This window comes from Quercus lobata, chromosome 10, assembly GCF_001633185.2.
Source record: "Quercus lobata isolate SW786 chromosome 10, ValleyOak3.0 Primary Assembly, whole genome shotgun sequence".
Classification (NCBI taxonomy): domain Eukaryota; kingdom Viridiplantae; phylum Streptophyta; class Magnoliopsida; order Fagales; family Fagaceae; genus Quercus; species Quercus lobata.
The window spans coordinates 49,500,453-49,515,682 of NC_044913.1; the positions used below are offsets into that span (position 1 = coordinate 49,500,453).

The 15,230-nt window shown below is 33.3% G+C and overlaps 1 protein-coding gene across 2 annotated transcripts; it reads right to left on the reverse strand.

Annotated features, from left to right (window-relative positions):
- Nucleotides 1-5,759: 5,759 nt before the first annotated feature.
- LOC115963989 (ribosome biogenesis protein WDR12 homolog) lies at nt 5,760-13,123 on the reverse strand. Of its 2 annotated transcripts, XM_031083268.1 has the most exons (14): nt 12,836-13,123; nt 12,085-12,375; nt 11,890-11,996; nt 10,750-10,785; nt 10,494-10,579; nt 10,146-10,204; nt 9,816-9,926; nt 9,533-9,658; nt 8,804-8,947; nt 8,220-8,328; nt 7,989-8,125; nt 7,851-7,886; nt 7,668-7,761; nt 7,091-7,541 (listed from the first exon to the last, which is right to left on the reverse strand). In XM_031083268.1, the coding sequence occupies exons 2-13, from the start codon at nt 12,349-12,351 to the stop codon at nt 7,669-7,671; spliced, it is 1,311 nt and encodes a 436-aa protein (XP_030939128.1). In that variant the 5' UTR covers nt 12,352-12,375; nt 12,836-13,123; the 3' UTR covers nt 7,091-7,541; nt 7,668. The 2 variants fall into 2 exon arrangements, with proteins under 2 accessions (XP_030939129.1, XP_030939128.1); XM_031083269.1 differs by lacking the exons at nt 7,091-7,541; nt 12,836-13,123 and adding an exon at nt 5,760-6,018 and having other exon boundaries at nt 12,085-12,816.
- Between the last annotated feature and the right edge of the window lie 2,107 nt (nt 13,124-15,230).

Genomic DNA, 15,230 nt, shown 5'->3' on the forward strand with positions numbered 1-15,230 from the left:
TTCTTCGAGCGTCATTACAGAACATTATGATGCCATATTTGGCAGGTTCCGTATCAGTTTTGAAGTGAAAAACAATAGTCCTGACCAACTATCTATATGCTATATGGGCAGTAGAGTAAATGAGATCAAACCATCCCCTTGGGCTCTAGCATTAAGGCGGTCCAGTTAGTGTGGTTCCGTAGCTAGGACGGATTTAAAGAACGTTAATTGATCAGGTTGAACTCCAATTTTGTGGCTCTGAAGTGCAAATTGGTCAGAAAATAAAGATTGCACAACAATGGATGGGAACCCCGCCCTCTTTAATTAATCATGAAGGGAGAATAATGTTTTTATAAAGAAACATGGATTCTGATTGGGGCCGTCAGCATTCAATGATATGGGTGGATTGGAGAGTTTTTTAAACCCAATAAAAGGAGGACCAGTTGAGAAATTTCCAATCCAATTTCACCCAAATGGGTTGGATCAATAGATTGTGCTCGAATGTTCTATGCCTTCTGAGAAAATTGAGTTTTCATGAACTATTTAAGTGTTTTTTAATAAATCAGAGAAATTCGCATAATATTTCTAAATTCATCAAAACTAATTTTCAAAATATAAAAATAAATTAGACTAAAAGATTAAAATAAGGGAAATAATATAAACTTATATATATGGAGATCAAGTAGGATTAGATGGGTTGAAAAACTAGCAACTCAAATTGTTTGAGTTGAGTCAAACCTGACCCAAGCGAAGGTTTAAAATAAAATTGCAACCTCCAAATGGGTTTAGCTCTCCTCCAATTAAAAATCCTCCTATTCCCTCCCATTTCATTTGGCAAATTGCAACTTTGGTTCAATCCTAATCACCTTGCTATCAACATTGCCTCTTTAAATCCCAACAACCTCTTCACATAGCAACAACAACAATCAAGCTAACCAATTCCACTGCCATTCACCTCTCCTTAAAAAACCCAAAAACTAACAGATGGAACTTGAGCCCAGAAATCTTGAATCCCAATCTTGTTTTATAAGCTTTGCTTTCCTGGGCTTTTTGGTAATTCCATTAATATTTGGTTTTTGCGTAATTTGAAATGAAATTGGTTTTTGTTGTTAATAGATTTGACTTTCTTGAATTATTAAATTTTTTAAAATTTGTTCTCCATATATATATATATTAGCCTCATCACATATGCTCTGCACGTGCGAAGAATCTCTCTTTTTTTTTTTTTTTTTGTGAGTTTAATGTATTTTTTCAATTTAAATTTATCTATTAATGGGGTTATACTGGAAGAGATTTTTAAGAAACTAAAATTTAGGATTTTTTTTTTTTTTTGGAGAAATAAACTAACGGCTAAACACACACACACACACACACACACACACACACACACACACACACACTTAATTACACTTAATTTAAGATTTGAAATGAAGCAAACTGCTGGGTTTAGTGTATGCTAGTTTTTAGGAAAAATATATATCAAATGTGCGTGAAATATATATATATATATATATTGAGAAATTGTGTGAAATATATTTAAATAAAGAATGTGCTAATTTTTAGGAAAAAAATTTCTCTGGTGGCTTTTTTATTTTTGAATTTTGTTGAATTACAATTTTAACCCTATTTTTTATTTTTTAAGAATAAAGATTATCTAATTAGATCAGGGATATTTTGGACTTTTTCTAAAGGCATAACTAACTTTCTAAATCCTCTTAATATATAGAATATATATATATATATATATATATATGTATGTATGCATGCATGTGAGAGAGAGAGAGAGAGAGAGAGGTGCTTGTACTTTGCTCCATGGCCTTGTGGACCTGTGCCTTTGCCACCAGACCAAAGCTTTTCTCCTTCCACTACGTGTTCTGCTCCACTTATATATACATATATTATATTACAATATTAATTAATAATGAACACACACATCACACCGAACAACCGCAAGTTGTAATATAATTGATAGTAATGGTATCAGTTGTCCATCTTGGCGAGGGTTGGAAATGACTTAGTCATGACTTTTATTGAGAGGACGTCTCCATCCGAATAAGTACATCAGCCTTCCGACTTCTTAAGAAAGGGGGGAGCTTGTGTCCAGTGTTCAGTGCCATTGGACACGTTGCGATGCGGACACGTGTCCACTCTTGGACACGTGTCTGTATCCTAATATGTCCAATGGCAACTGGCCACTAGACACAAGCCACTCCCCTTAAAACCCAGCTTCTACGGAGCATAGACAGAGATAAGACGTTGGATATTTCATATTGGGGATTCTCACGAGGTTGGAAATAATTTTGAATTTTGATTAGTCTCTCAAATTCAACTCCGCCCTTCATTTCTTCTCAAGGCCTACGTCGTGCAGAGTTTATGACCATCCCTAGCCTCATCTAGACCTCATGTCAATATCATCAATTAAGTTTTCAATTTTCTTTATAATTTTCTCTTCAAAAGTATGGCCCATTTGGTTCATTGATTTTGCCAATAAAAAAACACATTTGCGATTTCAAATCAGGATACTTTCATTGTTTTTTTTCCCAAAAAAACAAGTTTGCGATTTCAAAACGAGTAATTTATCAATTTTGGATGTTTGTTAACATTTTCAAATCACGAGATTTTCAAATTGCGCATTTTCAAATCACAGACTCCCAAAAAGCTTATTTTGATATTGGACCATTTGAGGTGCATTTCCAAAACACACGGTCACTTTCTATGTTACCATTGATTATTTTGCATTTTGCCCTTACATTATCCATAGCCTAAGGTGGCGTTTGGATGTCTATCTTAAGAACAGTGGACCGAAGGAATGAGTCACAAAGTGAATTGTAAGCCCCAATACATTCTCATTTTTTGCACATATTAACTATTCTAATATATAAGAAAAATGCTAGAGATATAAACTTCTTTGCAAAAATAAAAATTTTTAATGTGGTGAGCGGTTATTGGTAAATAAAAAAAATGATGTGTGATTGGTTAAGATGAGAACTAATAAAAAGTTGGCTACAACATTAGTTCGTAAAAATGTTGCAAAATAGTTTGTGACTGTAACATTACTCAAAACAGTTTTCAATACAGAAAACCGGAAGCATTATTAATTTAAAGTATAAAATAATACAATCCTGATAGCTTTTCATGCACAACGCTGAAGAATCCAAAGATATATGACATCGGAGATGAACAACAAATTAAAAATCTTAGTTATCCAACCAATGATAAAATACCAGCACGTAACAAAGCCCTCTCTTCCCCATTCACCTTCTTTTAACTCAAATTTCTGAAAAAACTTAGGGCAAATTTTGGCTGTCTCATGTATTCTCTTGCTGTTAACCTCGTGGAACTTATAAGCAGGAGCCTTAGCCTCTACTTCAGTCTCTAGCTTACCGAATACAGACTTTTTTTTTTCCAAGTTAATGGTAGGAATTCACTTCTAAAGTTTCGTTTTTTTTTTTTTAAAGTATGTCAAATATTCGAGTCTGATCATGTCAAATATCGGGTCTGATCCACTCTATATATAGAAGACAAAAAAGAGAATGATGAAACTAAAAAACAAAAAGTGAGCACCCCTTTTAGGCGGCTGAGAATTTTCTAGGCAGCTGTGAATTTTCTTGGCTTGACCGATCTACACTACTCTAGCGCCGTGGTATTCTGTTCAGGACCCTTTTTTTCAAAGCCGAAGTCTAATTCTACGGTTTCTACCAGATCTCTTAAACATCGTTTTCGATTTTTAAATTCTTAAAAGTACTGAGAGTTTTAAAATGTGGTGAATATTTTCGGCCCCTTCAAGATTAATCTGCCGAAGACACTTTATTCTTTGTTTGTTTAGGGTTGGAAAAGTGTGGAATACTCCTTTGAAACGTGGAAAAGTGTGAACTTTTCTGCCCCCTCAAGGTATGATCTGGGTGATCGGTGGTTGTAAAATATATTGTGCATCACTACCTATTAGGCTATTACATAAACTAACACAAAGGTAACTCAGGTGGCTATATTTAGTGTCCGTTTATGTACAACTTATTTAGTTGAAATTAAAAACATTTTGCTAAATGTATTGTTAATAAAGTTAAAAGTTAGCTAAAATAATACAGTAAGACTTATGAATAATACCAAAAAGTACAATAGAACTCACAAATAATAGTAAAAATAAGTTAAATATTAAAATAACTGTCCAAGCTTATCTCAAACACAGCTAGGTACTCAAATTCTTCGGTCAATATTTTTTTCTTATAGCATGCGAGAGGACACTCGATATATCAGACCCACGTCGTGGTACTCCTTTTATGCTACATTCAAAATTCCACTCTATCATCTTCTTCCAGGAACGTGGAGTGAGCAGAGAAGACGAAGTGAATTTTAAGCTAAACGTTAGTTATGGAGTTTAAACAACAGTACATTAAGGGCCAGTTTGGTACTGTTGTTTAAATAACAGTTTTTGTTGTTTAAACAACAATACACGTATTTTCACAATACTTTTTCAACCATATGTATTTTCATAACACTTAAACAACGTTATTAAAAATCTCTTACCAAATAAGTCCTAAGATGCATAGTATTATTCTTACATATATAATTAAATATTATTGATAGTCATTATTATTATTTTTTTTAACTTTTTAAAAAGTCTTGTAAGAATATTATTAGGTATAAAATATAAACGGTTCATTTTTTTTTTTATTACTTCTTAATTTTTGTTATTATGAAGCATTTTTTTTTTACGATTCATTTATTCTAGACTCTTTAGTTTTTGCATTCAATAACTCACTTGGGTGAATATTTATGATATAGTCTCACATTTGGTTCTAAATTAGGAAATAAAATTATCTCCAAAAAAAAAAAAAAGGAAATAAAATTCTCTAAAAATAAAAAATTGGTGGCACATGGCTTAAAATTGGACTTTAATTTGAAATTTTAATCAGGCTTTCTCTAAGTTTTGCCTATATATATATATATATATAGAGAGAGAGAGAGAGAGAGAGAGAGAGAGAGAGAGAGATAGATAATTCTAGGGATTTTAATAGTTTTCAAATATTAATTGCAATGGAGAAAATTGTCCGCCCCTTAAAGATTGATTGACCAACACTTTAGACTTTGTTTGGTTGAAGATGAAAAAGTGTGAGATATAAAATGGTGAGGGGATGAAAATGCGTGGGAAAGAAGAAAAAAAATTAGTTTTCACTCGTGTATGTTTGATTTAAATGATGGAAAAGTGAAGAGATATGATCTAAGTGATTGGTTGTTGTAAAATATATTATTGTAGACACCTCATTTTGTGATTGTGCCCACAAGTATGCATCATTGCCTATTACATAAAGAAAAGGTTTTGCTGCATACTTATATGCAACAATTACTGCATACAGGTTTATGTGGCAGCACAAAAAAAAAAGACAAGTGTCTAGGGGTCTAGCTAATAATATGTACATTGCACATAACCCTTAAACACATGTTTCTTTCTTTTTGCTGCCGCATAACAATGTATGTAGCAAAACCTTTCCCATTACACAAATAGTCAATGAAATTTTGATTTTTTTTTTCAAACATTAAATCCTTAATGTACTAATAGTTTTCAAACATTAATTGTAATGGAGAAAATTGCCCACACCTCAAGATTGATTGACCGACACTTCAGGCTTTGTTTGGTTAGGATGGAAAAGTGTGTATGATATAAAATAGTGAGGTGATAAAATAAATAAATAAATAAATAAATAAATAAATAAATAAAGGTGTATTAATGTAAGGGAGTGAATATATATCTGCCCCGAAGACCTTAGCCTGAAAAAGAAGTCCCAAGAAACCCCATCCACAGAATGGGCCCAGCTTAGGGGTCGATAAGGGATAGAAGGACTTCTTGTTGAGAAAAGATCATTTGGGCCCACTACAAAAGTAATAAATGAAACCCATCTTTGCGAGGAAACATGGCTCAGTCGAGAAACGGTCATCTCTTTGTCGAGAACACCCTTTATGCACCTACTTTCTTGAGAATCACGTCGAAGAAAACGCAGAGTCCAATGTAACAGTAACCTTTGCATTAAGGACTTTCCTCACCTAATGTTAGCCACATTAAATATTAAGGACTCGTTTGGTACGTGTGTTTAAATAACAGTTTTCAATTTTTGTGAAAATACGTGTATGTGAAAAAGTGTGTAAAAATACGTGTAATGTTGTTTAAAAACTGAAAACATGTGTTTAAACACATGTATCAAACAAGCCCTAAATGATTGGTTTGGATAATGGAACACTCACAAAAGTCTATCTTCATGATCAAGAAATGATTGGAAAAAGTGCTGTTGTGACAAATATCCCCTAAATCTAGAAGAGTGGGACAACTAAAAGAAGAGGAGGATGGCTATAAAAGAAAGAGGAGAGCAACAAGAAGGGGGATCTATAAAAAATCAAAGAAACAACAAGAGAGAAAAAGTGATAAGAATCTTCACTTGTATTTATCCTTTAAAACCTCTGTTTGAATCTCAAGAACACAGTTTTTATGCATATAAAGCCTTAATTCAGTTATATTTGTCACCAATTATCTTTGTGATCTTTCCCTTGTGGATAATCATCTCCCATCCTCAACAAATTAGTTGTGTTGATCTTGAATTCAAAGCTAGTTTTCGTAGCTTTTTGTTCTTGACCCCCTACAGTTTGGTAACTATTTTTTTCCCAATTTTCTATTTTCAAATATTATTATTATTTTTTTTCTAGACTTGAAAACTTGTTTGGTAATTGAAAAAAAATAGAAAAAAAAAAAAATAGTTTCCACATCTAAATTTACAAATGAAACTAAAAACAAATTGTTGTTTTTAATTTTCAGTTTCCAAAGGAGCTTGAAAACACAGAGAAAACAAGTGTAACTATGCACTTTAGTGAAGTCCAAGCTTCAAATCTTGGTTGGAACAAAAAAAATAAAACCAAAATCTTTACATTAAACTTCCCAAACCCTAGTTATACTAACAGCTCAAGCAACAAACATAAACAAATAGTTCAAAAATTATTAAGCCCAAACATTTTTTTTTTTTTTTGTTGACAAAATTAAAGCCCCAACATTAAAGCAACACTAGTAAGTCCTCGAGTACTGTCAATTTGAACGTCTCGACAATTTGCTCCTAAAAGGCACAGGATGTAAACCCAAAGGCAACAGCAAAACTTTGCATCCATAATCAGCAGTACCTAAAGTGTAGTACCCAAAGGAAGGTAGCAAATGAAGCTACCTGAAGGCAACTGAAACTCATTTTTCCGGTACTAAACCTTACATACCACTCTGGTCAGTGGTCACAACAAAAATGTGGGCAAGTCTAAAAAATCATATTTTGCCACCTTAACGGAAATTCAAAATAATAACGTTAAAAAATATTCAGTCCAAATTTATATGGTACATATAAAGCCTTGCCTCTTTAACCCTGGCCAACCCTATGTTCTCCGGTTTATCCATGTGCTTCATACTCTTGGCGATTGATTAAATTCCTCTCTTTTATCTTTTTTTTTTTTTTTTTTTTTTCCTTTTAATGCAAGTACTGAACTTTGCGCTGACTGGACCACATCAGATTATCGCTACAGTTGAGATGAGACTGACACTGGAAGAGGAAGGTGTGAAGAGTGGAGAGAGTAGACAATATCAGAATACACAGGCTTGGAAAAGAATGGCTTTTACAATTGTAAGTCCATAATTCAATTATTGTGGTATGAATAACAGCTTTTACCTCACAGCACAGAAATTCCAGAAGAAACGCAGAGCTTTGAGTCAGCACCCCCACTAATTATGCTGTCACCTTTCCACCAGTCAGCACATAGTACCTGAATTACCAAAAGAGACCACCATATTAATGAAAACATTAGAATCTTTGCGTTAAAGAAAAGATGAAACAGAAAGGCTAAATTTATACCTTGTCCTTGTGTGACTCAATGACAGCTAGAGGCCACTGCAACATGACAAAATGTTGTTCAGTAAAACATTTTTTTCCTAAAAATAGGCTGTGCACATGAATTACAGATAAATACTAGAAGCAGGGAGAATTTAATACCGCAGTTCTTAGATCCCATAACATAACTTTCCCATCATATGATGAAGAAACTAGATGAAACCAAGATTTGTCATGCCACTTGCAAGCCGAAATCCAAGAAGTGTGAGATGAGAACTGAAAGACCGGGGCAGAAGTTCCTTCAAAATTTATAATTTCACGTCAGATGCAAATATGCGTGTGTTAGAGAGAGAGAGAGTGAGATGCCAATGGTACTTCACTAGCTTAACAGACCTGGTTTACGAGGATCCCATATCCTAAGAATGGGATCAGAACCACCAGCTGCAATGAGAGCAGAACTTTCACCTCCAACATCAAGGCAGTTGAGGACTTTCGTGCAGAACTGTCCATGGAGGAGAGAGTTATAAACTAAACTTGGAAGTGAGTGGCCTAATCCAATTCTGAACAGAAAGTAAGTCTAGGAAAATAAACATGGTGCTGTTATAGCTTGTGACATGCATCTAATGCTAAGAGACAACATGCTTTGCTTTTTCCAGAAAACGAAATTTAAGAACAAATAAAGGAAGAATTCAAATTGGAGAAACATAAAATAGGCAATTTAAAAAATAGTATTGAATCATCTTGTATGGTAGTCTGGATTATCATTTTGCTCAGTAGTCAGTGATTTCAATCAGCATGGACTTAAGATGTTCAATATAAGCCCACTTCAAGAAATTTTGATAACCAAACACACGCCCTCTCATTCCCACCACAGATAAACTAGCAAATTTGTTTTTAACTTTTGTGATAAATTGCCTAAAACTATTAAACAAACAGAAACAGATAGACAGAGACAACTGAGGGATAGTTGCACTTACTATGTCTGACGAATTTTTGCCTGTCTCGGCATCCCATAATCTAATAGAATGATCCCATGATGCAGAATATATTGTTTCCTGCTGTGGCCATACCACAGACGATATGCATTGTGTATGGCCTACAAGTGTAGACACAGCCTCACCCTAAAACATAATAACAAAAATTACTTTCCACAAAACATATAATTGGAGGGTAACATCTTAAGCTCAAAACCTATTTATTTATGAAAAGATTGTTAAAAAAGAACAAAAGGGCAAACAAACAAAATAGTGAATGAAATTATAATCAGAGTTCAACATGTAAGAATGTTCTACAGCTTTCCACAAGAAATAGTTTCTTTACAACTGTATCAATGAAAATACTAGCCTTTCAATGATTAACGGTGCATTTGAATACCGCTTATTTTGCTGAAAACTGAAAACAATAAAAAAATAATTTCCGGTTACTGTTCACACTCACAAAACACTTTTCATTTGCCTTAATGAGGCGCTGGTCAAAAAAAAAAAAAAAAAAAGAAGAAGAAGAAAACGCAGACTTGAAATGCCAATCTAAACGCTACCTAAGTGACATCTCCTTAAATGAAGCATAAGACTCTTCCTAACATCTAAATTTAAGTATTACCTTTCCCATCAGGTCATTATTTGTTTTGTGAACAGAACCACATCAAATATTTTACTGCACACATATTTTAATACTGCAAAGGGAGCATGAGCATGAAACATCCATACCTCCAATTGAGATTCATCAGCTTGACCATTCCCTTTTCTCTTCTTAATTGACACCAGATCACCATCACTTTGTGAGTCATTTGTCTGCCATAACTTGATTGTGTTATCCCAAGAACCTGAACAAACCTAAGCATATGGAAACATCCCACCGGTCCCAAGAACGAAAAAAAGAGGAAACTATTAGCTTAACTTTAAACCTCATCTTGCCAACATAAATATCAATATTTTTTTATAAGTATTGAAATATCAATAAATATAACCAGAAAAAGAAAATGGATCGCACCATATCTCCAGTATTCTGTGCTGCGACACATTGTACAGATTTTGTATGTCCACGCAAAATTTTGAATGCCCTGATTCTGATAGGATTATTTATAGAATCCTCTGTATCAAACTTTCAAAGTAAAGGGAAAATATTAATTAGTCAGGACATCAAACTTCCAGTTTTTTTTTTTTTTTTTTTTTTTCTTTAAATTTATTTATTTATCTATTGGTAAGTTACACACACACCCAGTGAGATTTGAACCCAAGACCTCACCCTCCCCTCCCATCCCAGAATAATGGGAGGAGGAAGTGCAATTTGAGTTAAGGCTCATTGGCTTTTTCCAATTACCTTCCACAGTCTCAGGGTGCGATCTTTAGAAGCAGTGGCCACAGTAATACCTTCTACACCTGTACATACAGAACAACTTAAAAATTGATAGTGCAAAGAAGCAAACACTGAAAACCTTGACAATTGGAAAGAGGCAGATATTGGCAAAAAGAGTAGATGAAAATGATAACTTCAGAAACCAAGTAGCATGAAAAAAAAGTATAATATTATTACTAAATTGCTTCAGACATACGAAGTTTTAAACACAATTCAGGCCAGAGAGGCCCCAAGTTCAGATGCAACAGTTAATTTTGACATTTCTGGCAAGGAAGAAGCACTTTAGAGATTATCAATCACTGTATCTTATACCTTTTTGATTGATGACACCAACAGAAGCAATAACGTCACTATGTCCTTCCAATATATGTGTGCACTCTCCAGCGGCTTTCCATACCCTTAAGGAAGATAAAAGTCAATATTTTGCATATTTTAACTTCATAACAATGGGGAAAGTAATCAGCTTTTAAATAACCATAAAAGGCAAGGAATTTTACCTCAAGGGAAAAATATAACAAAAAATTCTTACTTACAAAAAACAGTAACAAAATTTTATTTGGATAATTACCTTGCTAAACTGTCGTAGCACCCTGTCACAATGAACCTGCAAACAGGACATTAGTGCAGTATTCAGAAGTCAAAACTAAGGTTTTTTTTTATGCTTCTTATTCGTAATTTAAAAAAAGAAAAAACAAAGAGCTATATGGAATATTAACATTAAATGAAGACAAAATATCTTGTAATAAAGTCATAACTACTGCACCATGACTTGATGCAATGTGTTATTGAACATATGAAGATTCTACTCTATAAAATTATTGGCAATAAAGCAATTCTAGTTAACATTTGCAAGAAGGATTTTTTTTTTTAATAAGTAGAGAAAAAATTTATTGACAAGAGACTACTTCATGTATAATGAACACAAACAATTCTAAAGAATAAAAATGAAAAAGTATTATATACAGAAAGGCAACGACTCGATAAACCCTGCAATGGAGTTTCTAGCAGTGAAACCTCATGTGCAAGACCAATCAAATAAAGAACTAGTAAACATTGCTATCACTTGAGTCCATGCACTTTCTGCTTCCTCAAACATAGAAAATTTCATTCCATCCATAATATCCGCGTCAAATTCAAATATAAAGGGGACCATGTTCCAAACATCCAACGAATTCTTACCAACCCAATTTCTCCATCCAAACAAGATGTCAATGACCTTTTCCAATAAGTCACACCCACCAAATCCACAAGAATCTAAAAACAAAGCTCCCCAACATTTCAACAAGGATGCCACCTTTATTATTCTTATATACATTCTACACTGTATTCATGTGTTTTGCACTTTCCATTATCTAATGATGATTGTCAGACTACCCATGAACAATAACAACCAAGCCTTAATGCCAAAATTTCAAAATCAACAGCCGCATGTATTCTTTTCCACCATTCTATTTTATCCTAAGCCATATTCTTAGTTACCTTCCTAATAAACATGGAGCATGTTTTGTGATTTCCGTTATATAAGCATCTCACAATCTAATAAATATGTACGGAGTACCCATGAACAACAACTTTAACAACTAAGCTCCAATCCCAACAAACTAGTCAAGGTCAGCCACATGTACTTTTTTTTTTTTTTTTTTTTCTATCAAAAGTCATATTTCTCTATTATATCCTTAATTGACCCGTTTTTACTACTAATGCATACCTGGGATCTGAACCATCGACCGAGCTAACCCAATCATCATGCAATGAAGGTTCTTCTTCTTTCCTTGGGGCCACAGCCTTTATGTATTCAATTTCCAATATCTTTTCCTGTAATAATAAACCAAAAATCAAAATCAATTTGTTAGTCTCTAAAAAGAAAGGAAATTAAATAAATGAACAAATAAAGTGAAATTACCGCAGAAATGGATTTGGCAAGAAGGAACTTGTCAAGGGACATTCGGACGAGTTCGCCATCGATGAGAAAATCAAAGGGCTGAGTATTCCAATCAGGATTTCCATTTTGGATGAGATTGTTGACAAGAGTGGAAAGCCCTAATCTTGTGAGGTTACTAGGGATTGCAATTGGCGAAGGAGGAACTGTCATAGGTGGTTTGAGCTTCGTCACGAACCGCACTTGGACTCGCCTTGAATTTTCTTCTTCGTTAACCCCATCAATATCCATCTCTCTGTCTATCAATTTCTTACTCTGAAACAAAGCTAGGGGTTTTAGGTGTATGTGTGACTTGAGTCAGAGAGTTGCTAGGGTTTATCAATAAGAGGGGTTTTGTGACAGTAGAAATGGCAACGGGTCGAGTTTGGGTCGGTTCATTTATACCCGAACCCGCCCCGGCGGGCCTATACCCGTTACTGAACCCGGTCTATTTAATAAACGGGTTTAGGGCCCAATCTAAAGGCCCTAAACCTTGACCCAATTAAAAAAAAAAAATCCAGGCTTCATTCAGAAATCACAAATCATAGCCAAGCCATTTTCATTAATGCGTGGTAAGCTAGTAACAAATCACAAGACCCATGCTTTCATTTTCCACACTTCACATCACATTACAGAATTTATCAGTTATCAAACCAAAAACAGTACAACCCAACCCAATAACAGAAATCATGTAAGAATTAGGAAATTAACCCAAAACAAAATTTAGGGAACGAACCCAGAGAGGTGGACGTTGGCTTGGCAAACCCAGGAAATTTCACTCTCACGGTCTTACGGTGAGCGGTGACAGATCAGAGAGGGAGGAATGTTGGCTTGGCGTCGACGGCGGGGTGGACGTGGAAACGCATGGAGGAGGAGGAGTAGCTGAGTGAGAGTGAGGCCGTGAGGGTGGGTGAGAGGGAGGCGACGACGATGCGGGTCGGTGAGACCGTGAGACTCTGATAGTGATGGGCCTGATGGCTTGAGGGAGTATCTCTCAAGCAGTTTTTTCCCTTCACGTTAGGAGTAGCTTTATCCCTTCACGGTAGAAAAAGAGAGCGTGGAAAAAAGAAAAAAAAAAAAAAAAAAAAAAAAAAAAAAAAACTGTTTTTTTTTTTTTTTTTTTTTTTTTTTTTTTTTTTTTTTTTAATTTAGTTAAAATTTAGAAGTTTTTAAATTAGTAATTATATATATATATATATAAATAATTATAGTAAACTTGAGAATATATTTTGAGCGTAGAAAGTAAGGATATCAAATAAGAAAAACCTCTTAAATAATATAGTATAGATTATAGATTATTTAAACTTTATAAACTGGTAAATTTTGAGGGTATTTTGGGCATGAAAATTGAGGATTCCAAATAGAGAAGCTACTTAATTTGCGTGTGTGATAAAGGTTTTTTTTTTTTTTTTTTTTTGGTTAGTAGTCCTATTTTGTAGAAAAAAAAACTATGTTTTTTTTATTTTTATTTTTTATATATATAATTTTACACACACATATATATATATATATATATATATATTTATATATCTATTATTTAAGCTTTACAGTAAACTTGAGGGTATATTTTGAGCATCAAAATTAATGATATCAAACAGGAGAAATCTCTTAAATAGTATAATATAGATTATAGATTATTTAAGCTTTAGAAACTGGTAAATTTTGAGAGTATTTTGGGCATGAAAATTGAGGATCTCAAACAGGGAAGCTATTTAATTCGTGCGTACGAAGAGGCTTTTTTTTTTTTTTTTTGGTTAGTGGTCCTATTTTGTAGAAAAAAAAACTGTGTTTTATTTATTTTTATATATATATAATTTTTATTTTAAAAATCTAATTTATAAGTGAATAAATCAATTTGAAAATTAATAGGAGAGTGGTCCTATTTTTTAAGCAATGTTTTAGTGGAAGTTAGAGTTGCATTTTTACTGGATTGTCCTTTAGTTTTTTACTCTTATTTTTCAAATTGATTTATTCACTTCTAAATTAGATTTTTAAAATAAAAATTATATATATATAAAATAAAATAAAAACACAATTTTTTTTTTTACAAAATAGGACCACTAAAAAAAAAAGCCTCATTGCACGCGTGAAGCGTGTGTGATGAGGCTAGTCAATGATAATTGTTCTATAATTAATAATTTGCATCCATTATAATTTAGAATTATTATATTTTTCAATCACAAAAAAACCTAGGGTTGTGATGAAAAATTATTTCACCTGTAAATGCATAATACTCATCACACCCATGCTTAGAGGCTAGTAGATATATAATAGAATAATAATAATATATAAAATTATGAGGCCTTAAAAGCTTATATGAAAAAATATTATGATGTCAACCAAAAGTCACATTTTCACACACATATATATAAGCTATGAGGCTTTTTTTTTTTTTTTTTTTGGTTAGTGATCCTATTTTGTAGAGTTTTTTTTATTTTTTTATTCTATATATATAATTTTTATTTTGAAAATCTAATTTATAAGTGGATAAAACAATTTAAAAATTAATAGGAGAGTGGTCTTATTTTTTGGGCAATGTTTTAGTGGGAGTTAAAATTGCATTTTTACCGAATTGTCCTTTAGTTTGGTTTCTACTTAAACATAGGGGTGTAGGGACTTTTTTGAACTAAAAAAAATGAGGAATCCAAACAGGAGAAACGCCTCAAATAATAGTATAGATACAAAATGGGTTTTTAGTAATTTCAGAGTAATTGGGTCGAGTCCGGGTTTGGGTTCAGGCTGGGTTTTTGATAAACTTCGGACTCGATCCAGACCCCTTCGGGTATCTTTTTTAAACCCATACCCAACCTTATTCCTTATCAGGCCAGGCTAGGCCAAGTATTCGTGGGTCATGCAAAAATTGCCATCCCTAGTTTTGGCGGGTATGAATATGTTTGGTTCAAGTATTGAATCTAACAGTCAGGTTGTTTTCGGGTTTGAGTGGCCCAACTTGACCCAATTTTTTTCTCTTAAAAAAAGGACCCAACCCCTCTCTCTCGCTCATTTTTTTTCTATGAAAATTTTCGTTTGTTTTCTTTTTCTTTGGCCGGAAGGTGAATAAATATTAATGCAAAATGTCTATGCAATAAGTCCAAGTTTAGTGGATACCGTTGTTGATGTTCAAAGAATTT

What these genes read in the sequence shown, in the direction of transcription:
- LOC115963989 (XM_031083269.1), bottom strand. Translation starts at nt 12,351, where the DNA reads ATGGATATTGATGGGGTTAACGAAGAAGAAAATTCAAGGCGAGTCCAA. An exon ending in TGCTACGACAGTTTAGCAAG is followed by an intron (nt 10,580 to 10,749) that starts GTAATTATCCAA and finishes ATCTTCCTTAAG; the next exon opens with GGTATGGAAAGCCGCTGGAG. An exon ending in GCAAAAATTCGTCAGACATA is followed by an intron (nt 8,329 to 8,803) that starts GTAAGTGCAACT and finishes CTCCATGGACAG; the next exon opens with TTCTGCACGAAAGTCCTCAA.